The sequence below is a fragment of the Taeniopygia guttata genome, chromosome 1A (assembly GCF_048771995.1).
Source record: "Taeniopygia guttata chromosome 1A, bTaeGut7.mat, whole genome shotgun sequence".
Lineage (NCBI taxonomy): Eukaryota > Metazoa > Chordata > Aves > Passeriformes > Estrildidae > Taeniopygia > Taeniopygia guttata.
This window is the reverse complement of record NC_133025.1, coordinates 58,772,772-58,784,848: the sequence shown is the minus strand read 5'-3', so window position 1 is coordinate 58,784,848 and position 12,077 is coordinate 58,772,772. Positions and strand designations below refer to the sequence as shown.

General features: G+C 40.7%; 1 protein-coding gene across 43 annotated transcripts in view; it reads right to left on the bottom strand.

The window, feature by feature from the left end:
• SOX5 (SRY-box transcription factor 5) overlaps positions 1-12,077 on the bottom strand; it is a 612,816-nt gene that overhangs the window by 128,118 nt on the left and 472,621 nt on the right. For all 43 annotated transcript variants that reach the window (XM_072923570.1, XM_072923583.1, XM_072923589.1 and 40 more), the window contains one exon: positions 11,527-11,595. In XM_072923570.1, the coding sequence (XP_072779671.1) occupies positions 11,527-11,595 (69 nt within the window). The remainder of the gene's footprint in view (positions 1-11,526; positions 11,596-12,077) is intronic.

The window sequence follows — 12,077 nt, the reverse complement described above, 5'->3', positions numbered from 1 at the left end:
TCAAACACTGTACCATCAGCCTCTGGGGTATTTTTTGCTAAAGCACAAAGAATGTGGTAAATTAAGAAGAAAATAATTGATTAGTGGCACAAATTGATCCAGTCCCAACCCCACTGAGGGAGAATGGGAGGAACAAATGGAGGGTGTTGAAAAAAAGGAGTCAAACTCTATTTTCAATATCACCAGTCCAAATTCTACAAAGACACTTAGTCATTCATCTGCCTTTCCGAAGAGGACAGCAATAGGAAAAAAAGTCTACTTGATTTTGATGGAGACCAAAATGGAACAAAAAACAAACTCAAAACCGGAGGAAGAAATGTCACATAGAAAAGGAGGGGACTTCATAAGGACAGCCTCTTGTCCACCAGAGCCAGGGAATTGTCTGTGGAGTTCTGTCTGGCCCAGGAGAACATAGCATTTCTCCTGTAACTTGAGTGCCGGCTGGCACTTCTCCCTTGCTGACACTCCAGGGTTCAAACTGACCTGGAGATACACTGTAAGGGGCTGGTGTACCAGCATTCTGAGCTTTTACAGCCATCAAAACACACAGAAAACCAGTTAAAATAATGCCCCACTGCATGAAAAATCAAGGAATTGAACATTAAGGAATGTCAAAATTTAGGCTGTCAACATAATTTTAATTTTCCCACTTGTGACTACAGTTTACAATTCTATTATTGTATAATTCTGGAATACAATATTTTTATTCAACATGTGTGACCAAGATACATGAGAATAAAATAAAGGTATCTATTTCACTTAATTCTGGCACTTGTAACTCTCAAGTGCCTTACTTTAATACCTAAATAATGTATTTCTTTGCACACAGTGTTCACAGTACTCAAGAGTATAGAAATATTTAAATCATTTCTGTCAAATCCATTTTAAATTGCTATTTTGAAACTATCCAAGTTCTAACTTCAGAATAATTTGCTGAACAGTATCACTCTCAACTTTTAAATAAGTCAAGTTTGATAAAAAATGTTATAACGCACACATTGTATAATTATCTTTTTGTAAAATAGTATCAAATATTTATGAACTCCAAATACTGTGAATTAAATTTATCGCATTTCATTATTATTACTTTCCATGTAAGACTTAATTTTTTTTTTTTTATAAATTTATTATGCTTATCTTGGAGCTTAAATTCTTTTACTTAACTTCTAAATACAAGAAACTCTGACATAAACCTCTAAATTTCTTTGAAGTGTATTTTAAATCAATTTGAATAAAAATCTGAAATGGTTCCTTAAAATTATTTAACCATCACAAATGTTATTCAACCTTCATGTGAAAAGTGAACTTAATGGAGACTCTACACAAGATACAAAATAAAGACAGCTGACACGAGATCCATGGCCCTCCAGGTAATCTTTCTTCAATCAAGACTTTCACAAGAGAAGTTCATCTTTCCCTCTCTCTCTCCAAAATTTTAAGTCCACTCACATCACCCCTCCAATCACAACCCCTCAATGAACTACGAAATGTCTCATTTACTCTTCTCACAAACACCAAGCACAGCCAGCTGCCTTCCACTTTAATTTGCACATTGCAATTCAACAGTAGGTAAATGATGAGCAGAAAGTGGACAACTAAAACAAAACTGTTCCCCCTTGGCCTCTTGCATGGTCTTGTCATCTCATCTTGCCTCCTAAGCCATGCAGGGTAAGGCATCTTCAGCTTCTGGACACCGAGGAAAACCCAAGGTGGAGAAGACAATGGTATGGATTCAGCAGGTGGAACCAGTTTTTCCCTCTGAATCATCTGAACCATTATCCCAGGGGAGAGTTTGAAAGATTCTGTTTTGAATGAACCATGAAAACAGAGCTAAGACCACTTAACGTGGCAAGTGGTGAATCAGAAAAGCAAGTCACTGGCAATCGGAACTAAATGATCCTCAGATCTCTTCCTCTTGACACAGGTCTGGGTGCTGGTGGCAACCTTGGAAAGACAATCATAATTCCTATCTCAAATATAGCCATTTTTGGTTAGAAAAGGAACCATTTCAGATGGAATCAGCTGGGCAGAATGAGAATTCTGTGCTTAGAATCATAACAAAAGATAATGGTCCTTATACACCAACACCCCCAGTGCTGTTAGAGTAAGAGCTGTGAACCTGGCAGCAGTTTTCTTGTTTGAGTAGTGCTAATGGATGCAGATCAACACTATGTTCTGTCCAAATTCCAGTCTAGGGTATGACACACTACTTGCTTGTGGCTCCCTGTCCTCCCACTGGAGATTCCCATCCCATCTCCTGTGCTTGCATATCTAACAGGGTGAAACATCATCACATCCAGTGGACCAGCCCAAACCCTGAACTGGTGACGCCCTGTTATTACAGTCACGACAAGAAAATGTACCCTCTTGCTTCTGCAGGTTAGAATCTTGTACTATGCACATCACTAAAAAGTAATGTTAACAAACATGTACCAAAAAAATTACATCCTCTGTTCATGCTGTGCATCACTACAAAACACAGTAAACTCCTAAAGAAACCTTAAGAACCATTTTCTGAGTAAGAGCTATGCAATCCCAAGCATATTCCATAATACTGAAGAGGAAATAAGTGAGATCTGAATTTAGCTTAGAATTTCATTCTATTTGGAATCCTTCAGGATGGCCTGTGCCACATAAACTAAATATTACTTGGCCTACAGGGCCAAAACCTCCCAATTTAGAGAAATCACCAGAATAATAAGCAGTTGTGAATTTTCAAAAATTGCTTTGTTCTGGGGGGGGGGGGGGGGGGGGGAGGGAGAGACCCTACAATAAATGCTCTCCAATCATGCAGCCATCTGAGTAATTTTGCAACTGGTGACCCTCATAATGATACTCTTGTTTCCAGAGCCAATGTGATGCCACACAGCGATTTGTCTGTTAAATTGAATTTTTGCCTCCAGATAGATAGATATAAAGTTTATTTTGAAATGTCTCCTAGTGCTTCTGAGCCTGACTGATGTGAAATGTTATTTTGAACACGCCAAAGCATTTGAAGGGCTCCAGTCCTTTCTTTTCAGCGCGCATTCCTTGATAAGTGGCAAAGCTTCCCACTTATCAGTCACTCAAAGTGACTGTGGCTGTCAGCTGTGTACAAAGCGCAATCAGCTTGGAAGAAGAGACACCAGCATTTTTCTTCTCAGTTTGAAGCAAACACATTTTGACTGCTAGTCATTCAATTTTAAAGCATCTTCAATTAGGGGCGGATGAAGATATAAAGAAAACACATCCTAAACACCTCTGCCAGCCAGCAGTAAAAACTTTATTGTTATCTCCTGCTTCACCTTATCGCAGAGGCAGCAGTAGCAGCCTTTTTTGGCTGTACAACAGAAGTGCTCAGTATTACGCGCACTCCACACAGACAAGACCACGGCACGGAGAGTTCAAGCTCAGCTTCTCCAGCCAATTACAGAGGTTCCCTTCTGCCCCTGTACCCTGCTGTGCAAATACCTGCAAGGGTACGCAAACAGGCACAGGGCACACACGGCATCCATTCTGAATACAAACATTCACAGAATGACACGTGCTGCTCTGCAGCCAATAAAATGCCAAACAAAACCATTCATAAGGCCATGGAAATACAGACAAGGAGGGGAAAGGGAGGGCTGGCAGAAAGGAGAAGTTGCTACTGTAGGAAAGGGTGGGCAGCTGCATAAGAAGGGTTACTCAGCACCAGGGAGCTGAAAGTGAGAGAAAATGGTCAAAGCTGATGATGAGAGATGCAGAAATTGGAGAGGGGATCTCAAAACAAAACAAAACAAAATACAGGGTCCTGAAATGCCTGCTGAGGAGAGAGAGACCAAGATGAAGCCTTGGAGCACGATGCTGCCAGCGGCAATGACTGGATTTGACTGCTGGCCTTTTTTTTTTTTACAGTCTAAGATGTTGGATTATTTTGGGTGTTTCAGTGCTCTAATTTTTAACAAAAAAAAAAAAAGTTTCTGGCCTTCCCTTGTGATTGTGTGGGAGAACTGGAAAATGGGAACACTGAAAGCTCAGTAACAGAAAGTAAATTAAGAAAAGATGCTAAAACGGCAAGGAAAAAAGTTCTGAAGTTCAAAACAGTGTTATAATTTGAAAATATTTGGACCAGTATCCCTGGAGAAAACTAGTGCTATTGCCATCAAGTAGCTCAGCATAGGCAAAAAAAGCTGATTTACCTCAATCAAATATGCCCTTGCATTTCCAATAAACTCAAGTTCACAGAATCACAGAACACTCTGAGTTTGAAGGGTCCCACCCACAATTCTTCTGGAAATGGCCTATATGGGGATCAAACTCCCAACTTGGCAAAGTTGGCAGCATGCTTTGACCAACAAGTTTAAGCAGATAGTCCTGGCTTGCACTGGCACAACACCACCAGTCAACAAATTTGGATGGTATAAGGGCATAGAAAAGGCCTGAGATCAAACTACCTGCAGAGACTTGCTAAGGGTTATCTTTGGAGTTAAAAATCATGGTGCAGAATGATCCTCTGCACTGAAAGAACTACACATAAAGACTTTGACAACCTTATACACAACTTAACTTTCCTGGTAAAGGAAGGAAATGAAGGCCCACAGGTTGCTCAAAAGTCTAGTCTACCACAAATGTTATTAGCTGAAGCTGAGAGGACAGAAAGTAATTAGGTCATTCTGACTGATTTTTCTTTCCCCACGCCCTTCTTTTACCTATTTCCCCCCAGCCTGGGGGATTGGTTTGTTTGTTTCAGGGTTGTTTTGGGTTGGGTTTTTTTTTGTTTGTTTGTTTTGGATGTTGTTCTCTTTGGGTTTGTTTGTTTGTTTTTGGTTTTGTGTACGCATGTGTGTGGTTTTGAATAACTCCTTTCCCAGGGTATTTTTCCTGCTCAAGGGACAGGTGAGCTCTTCTGATAACTGATAGGACATCAGCTGCAGAGCTTTGTGAGGAACAATTGTTCTGCTTCTCTGCTGGCAACGTCAGTGCTTTGGGAAGAGGTTGCAAAGTCATGGGAAAGGCTGCAGTGTGACTCCTTCTTGGGTCTCACTGAATGCAGCATGCCTGTGTTTGTAAGCTGCGGGAAAACAGCTGCTCCTGACACATGATGAATTTAGACAAAATGTCCCCACATCAACGAGGACTCAAACATGCTCAGTTTGACTGTGCAGTCACAGCTTGTCATATCGACACTGGCAAAAAAAAAAAATTTAAAAAAAATTTAAAAAAAAGCAAAACCAAACCACTTCAGTGGACATGGCCTGTTCTAAAAATATTTTGGAGAGTGAGGAGGAAGATACTTTCTCTCAGTTTCCTACCGAAGAAAGGTCTCATTAAACTCCTACTAATATGAACAACAGCCTCTTCTCCATGTTCAGTGGGAGTTGGATCAGGCCCTCACTTCAACAGTTTTATTGTCTTACCAAGGAAACCTTTTGTCCTCACCTCTCTTCAGCATGCAAAGAGGACTCTAGTTGTGGAAAAAACGAATACTGTTCTGCCTTGCAAGAGCTTGCAAAGTGACTGTAGGAGCACAAAGCACTGCTCTACTCTCACTGACTTCTCAGAACAGCAGAATTCCCAGGGAAAACGGGAATCCAGAAGCAACAAGCATTACTGAATCTGTAACCAAGCCCTTGTGCAGCAGCTGCTCATTTTTCTGTCTCCAGTGAAAGACGCATCACCTCTAGCCCTTTAAAACCTCTGGAGAACTCTGGTTACAGACATGTGAGAGGTTGGGAACCAGGAAAGAAATGCTCCAAGACTTTGTGGCTGCAGTGAGGAGACACCGAGAGGGCAAAGATCAGGAGTAAGGATCTCTGCCCTCATTATAAGCTCAAAGTTCTCCAAGTATTTAGCTTGTATAGTGGCCTGCTGGAGGCTTTTTTTTTTTTTTAAGCAGCAGACAGAAAATGAAAGGCTTAGCCATGTTGGAAATATAATTTAAGACTGCAAGCTTGTTGGGGCAGGGAAAAAATATTCACGTTTCTTTTTGTATGGTGCATTAATCTGTGTCTTCTCTCAACAAGACAGAGAAACTGGTACCTTCTACAAAAAAAAAAAAAAAAAAAAAACAAACAAACAAACAAACAAAAAAAACCCCAACAAAAAGAACACAAATGGGCCTAGATACCATGCAGCCAGCTCTGGGTAACAGATGATTGCTCACCTGAAGAGTTCAAAACTAAGAACACATCTAAACAACAAAACTTATTGCCATAACTGTGTGGGTAAATGATGGTATCCAAAGCACTCTGGAAGCAGGTCTCTACCACTGTTTTGGAAGACTGGAATCAATCCAGAACCTCTTGCTGTTTGGAAAGTTTTGACAATAACAACTGTGTCATTTCAAAACTTTGCATGTTAAGCTTAAGAAATATTTTGCTGAACTTCTGGGTAACTCAGAAACCAAATCCCTCTTTCCTCCCCAAAAATATAGCTACATTTTGAAAAATAGATCTGGCTGAAAAATGGACTAGCCATCCTTCAGGAAATTCTAAGTTCAAGATTTTTATTACATTCCAAATTGGAACATCTCAAACCTCAGAAGTTAATGGGAATGGGAATATTCTGGTTTGAGAACACAGCAGCACAGCCAGACCTCTTCATCTATGCACAGAACTGAGGGGGAAAGGGACACAGCCAGCTGACAGCGGGTGGGAGGGTGGAAACCTGGATCCAGACCCCCAGAGGAAAGCCTTCTCTGGAGCTGGGAGGACATGCAGGGCAGCTGAGAGATGCAGGACACCAGAAGGCTTGCAGCCCCAAGGCTCACGATGCTCAGAGGGCTGTGGTGGCCACATTCCCTTCTGGACAAGCTGCTAAGGGTCTGCAAAGCCTGAGGCCATTGAGGCCACAGCAAACTGTCTACCTAGGAGCTGGCAAAGCCACATGCCACCTGGCAGGCAAGATACTGAAAGGGTTCATTCAATTTTTACTGTGTCTGTGAGACTTCCAGCAGAAGAGTAAGGCCTGCAAAAGCTGCTTTCAGCAAGGAGAGATGGGACATAAGAAGAAGACATCTGACCCAGGAATGCAGTGACAGACAAAATAACTGGGAACTGGGGACTTGGGGTGGGATGTATGGTAATGGGGTAAACTGTTCTATGCACAGATTCACTGTACATGAGTAACCCCCCTTGCAGAATCTCCTGCCTGCACCTTCAGGCCTGAATAAAATTATTTCCTCTTTATCACAACTTTAGTGCTGGAGAGATTAATTCCGATATTTCAGGCATTTAACAGGTACCAGGTGGAGCAGGCCAAAGACACTGGTTCCAGATTTGCATCAGAATTTAGGTTGGATTCCCTCACTCTCAGAGGTCCAAAATCTCTCACAAAAAAAAAGGGTTATATTAAAACATCTGCTCTAGCTCTGAAGGAAAATTAAAACCCTCTCCCTAAAACACACAGCCATCAATTGATTGCTGTCTGGCAGGAACTGCCCTCAAGTTTCAGAAAACACTTGGTTCTTGAGCTGAGTATGTCACTCAGAAAAGAATACAAATTAGTAACCAATTACTGACAGTATTAAACCAAAAAAGTCAAACAAAACTGTGGTCTAAATGTTAGAAACACTGCAAAACAGTGTTTTTGGTTCCTGCTGCTTTGAGATCTTAGTTTTACATTATTGGCAAACTGAAGTGTTCCAAGAGCTTGAGCTGGGATCTCAAAAAAAAATTTTGACTAAAAAATCAGAACAGATTAGAAAACAGCATTTGGCCTCTGTTTTGTTTGCCTTCTAATTTTGGAACTTGTAGTGCTCATGGTTTCAGATTTTGCCTGGAAATATGAGAGTTGGAAGTTTACATTTAGGAGAAAGGAAAGCTGGCATTTTTTTTATCACATGATTCCAAGAGCTGGGGCTTGAGGGAAAAACATAAAACATTGTCAGGTTTTCTACAAAATTGTGAGATTAGCAGTATCAGTTTTATCACAATTTAGGCTGCAAGGTTGACCTATTTTATCAACAGTGCCCTACTGAATATGAATTGCTTTATGAATTTTAAAACCATATTTCATTTTAAATATAGTTCAATTAAAGTGACATTCATCGCCGAGCTTCAAAGCAAACCCTTCCATCACCATCCCGGGCTAGACTTTTTCTCTGAGCAAGTGAACTGCATGACCCCTCCCGACTGTGTTTCAGAGACACGCTGTGAAGAAGGACACCTTTGGGGTGCACTGGGAGACTAGCTCAGCACCATGAGCACCTTCCAAACTTCTCCCACACTCTGCCCCCCTGACGTGACAGCTGCACAGCTCTACACTGCCCCAGGTTCTACACTAAGGGCATCAGGAAGCAGATTATGGCCCCACAAAAGATGAGTAGGTAACCAGGAGAGTTCCCCTGAGGCTCTGAAGGGCAAAATTGAACTGAAGCCAAGAACCTGCCAAGCTGTACTAGGTGTCAGCCTGCTCTACAGCTGCAGATCACTGCCATCCTGAAATACAATCTGAAATCTTTGGGGTTGTTGATGCACAAGAGCTGTGAAAACTCACATTCCAGTTATGGCAGAGCAGCAAGACTAAGGGGTGCAGGGGAGAAGAGCACCAACACTCAGCAGGCAGAAACCTTACAGTGAAAACCTTACACACAGAAAGATTAGGATGAGCAGAAAGCACTGTCCATGAGGGAATGCATCCCAAAGTGGCATAAATACAAATGGGGGAGTGTTAGTTAATTATTCAGAGAAACTCAAACCTCTTTACAAATTAGGTCTAGAACATCCTGAAAAGTAGAAAAAAATTATAAACATTTTCTGAAACACCAAATACCATCTAGATCCCATTTTAGCATTTTGAGGTTGTACAGGTTCTCAAATTTAACCTAATCTGCAACTTTCCTCCAGTTTACTTAACTCTCTATATCAACTCCTTGTTTTCTGTTTTAGTGACATCACTTTCCAATTAATTCAGCAGAGATGTCTTGGACAAGGCACGTCATTTTGAGACTCACATGCCAGGAATATTCTTCTAACCTCAAGGAACGAAAGCATTTTTCTCCAGCATCTCAGAAATGCTAGTTTAATTGAGCTGCAGTTACACGGAGCATCTGCAGTCCGCTGAGGAGGAGAGGAACACCAGTCTCTCCCTGGTTATGTATTGTGTATCAGTGACAGTGTGATGTGCTAAGAAGAAAGGGAACTGTTTCCAAGTTAGCACACTGAGAGAAAGGACTCATAAATCATGGAGTCAGCCAGGTTATGTTTTTTTTTTTTTTTTTTTTAACCTTAGGGTATTATGCTTTCAATACAATATTTCAATGGCTTTTTTCTGTGTAATAATTTATATGGAATTACGGCAACTCTTACAAGCTTAGAAAAAAATTGGCTCAAGTAAAACGATTCCTTTGTCATAAATAAATTGAGTTCATAACTACAGCACTGCACCTATTCAACTGCACCTAAGTCAAACAGTTATCCACTCTTCATAGGAATATTTCCCTGTCAATAAATCTAATGCTATTTCAAAACTTCAGGCCAGTGTGACAGAAGCCTGTTAAATTGATTAGGGCAAGGTCAAAAAAGCTGAACTCACAGCTACATTCTTGTCACAGTTGCCTTCTACCTACCATAGCTCATAAGTTGACTTGTGAACTCACTGACCATTTTAGACTTGGGCATGTTAGGGGGACTTCATTGCCTTAATTTATATTCAGAGGATGATTTCTTTAAGAATTGTTTCTTCTCTGACAGTCACTAACTGAGGAGAAATGTTTTGCTTTGTATTCACAGTCAATAAGGATTTTTTAAAATTTTTAAATGTTTTTCCCTTCAGAGTCATGGGTTTCAGCCATGGTTCATGAGACTTCAAGATCATACAGGCATGGAACTGCCCAGATTGCCTGTGCAGTATCACCCAAATTTCACTACAAACAGTTCAGCTCTGTGGGAATGAGCAAACAGTATTGTCTCTCTGCCTGTTCAATTCTTGACCTTTCTTGCCTGACCATCCAAAAGGAGGGTGCCACAAATCTGATGGGGTCTGTGTGAAGTGCACCCTGGAGGTGAAATTCTAACCTCAACAGGGTCAATATTTCATCTGAAACCCCCTGAGACAGACCCCCAAACCATTTCCAAGGATTGCAGCTTCTATCAGATGGTACTTGGCTGACTTTCATTTACTACTGACTTAGGTCAAACTTGGACCAGGGATCAAGAGATGAAAGGCTTTATATCTCATTATCAATAACCAGGGTTTTCTTCACTACCCTAAAAACAACATACTTCATTCTTATCTACAAGGCATTAAAACTTAAAAGGGTTGGGGTCAAATGACGTTACTTCAATTTATTTTTATTCACTGCTTATAAAACAACTTCCTCTCTTGCTGCCATAGCTAAATGCTAAAAATACAAGTATTTTCCTTGCTCTTGTACAGGTTTTGCTATTGTTTTTCTTTTAAAGTCTTATTAAAAACGCAGCAATAAAGAAAAATCAGTTTAGGCCAAATCAAGCCTTACCAATCTCAACATTATTTTCAGCAAAGCACATCTTGTATAGAAATTGCCTTACAACAGAGGGATGGACCTTTCCAGGAGTTTTTCATAAATACCCAAGCCCAGATACAGACAGAATGTCCTCTGGAATGATACAGCCAAGTTTTCTTCTAGTATGAAGCCATACAGCTCCTCTGATTAACTGGAATTAAGTTTTCTTAAATGGGTTACAACTGTTATTGATAATTTTAGACAACTCCCTCTGAAATACTGACAAAAACCTTTGGAAGGAAAATCCTGATTCTAGTAAACAAACAGAACATAGTCTACAGCAACTTGCAGTGCTCTGTACAAAACTGTATGATTAAACAACAGAGATTTTACCCTGGTCCCAGGTAGCTGTAAGAAGTCAAACTTCTCCTTTACTATTCCGTGGAAACCTTTACAGGCAAACTGATTTGCATTGCTCCCAAAACATGGAAGAAAAGTAATGAAATACAGTCAATGGCATTAAAAGAAACTTCTGAATACATTATGGAAGAAAGAGGCTAAATAAAATGCACTGGTTATGCAGGTTTAACAACTTTTTCTACTCCTGGGAATAAACCTGCAGATACCTGGAACTTACACAGCTGCTTTGCTAAATCTAACCAACCTTTTGGCCAACTTCTCACTCACACAATACTTCTCCACAAATAAAACTTCCCAGTCTCCCAACACCTCAGGCAGAGGGAAGAAGGTGCACTTGGTTATCAATCACTGAAGAGAACTGCTTCAGCAAAGCCTCAAAAACAGAGCTGTAGGACATCAGTTCCAAACAAACTCTTTCTGGTAATGCTTTCTTCACTCCTTAGGAAAGAGGATTTGGTCCTGCAAATGCTTTGCTTGCATGACCAGCTCCTCTAACATCATCTTCCTGACACTACCAGAACCATATTAATCATATAAGGCCTTTCAGCAACTGACCTTCTTTTGCTAAATGACAGGTAAAATCCTCTTGTGTTTCCATAAACAAGATGACAGCCAACTGAAGAGATTCTTAAAGAAACGATGTCAACAATGGCTGAGGGGAAGACTGGGGAAGGGAAAGGAAGAGATAACAGGGGCATGGGAGGAGATGTGTCTCTGACCTGGATCTGTTGCTGAAGAAGGTTAATTTTGTGTTGCTGCTGCAGAAGCTGCTGCTGTTGTCTTGCAATCTGTGAAGAAATTGCACAGAAGAGACATGAGATATGGATCATCATTCCCAGAGTCCATCCACAGGAAGCTTCAACCCTGCTTAGTTCTTTAAACCTCTCCTCTGAGCTCAGAAACATTCGAGGGCAGGTGGCAGCAGCCTGGAGACTGCTGCTGAAGCAAGGGGCACATGCTCAATTCATTGCTAATACCAGTGAGAAAGGGAATCTTATGGAAAATGCTGTGCTGGATATGAAAAGACAAGGACCTGTGCAAAAATCATACTGAAATAGCACTGCTAAAATTCCCCAGGAGCGAGAACAATACCAGCAAAGAAATAAAAAAAAATAGTGGAGGAAGGGAGAAAAGGCAAAAAAGTAGGATGGCCAGAAATACGCTTCTGTTTGGCACCACCTGCTCAAAAATTCAAAAAAAAATGGCAATCTGACACCATGGAGGAAGGTTCTTAGTGTACTTTTTTTTTTTTTTTTTTTTTTTTTTAATG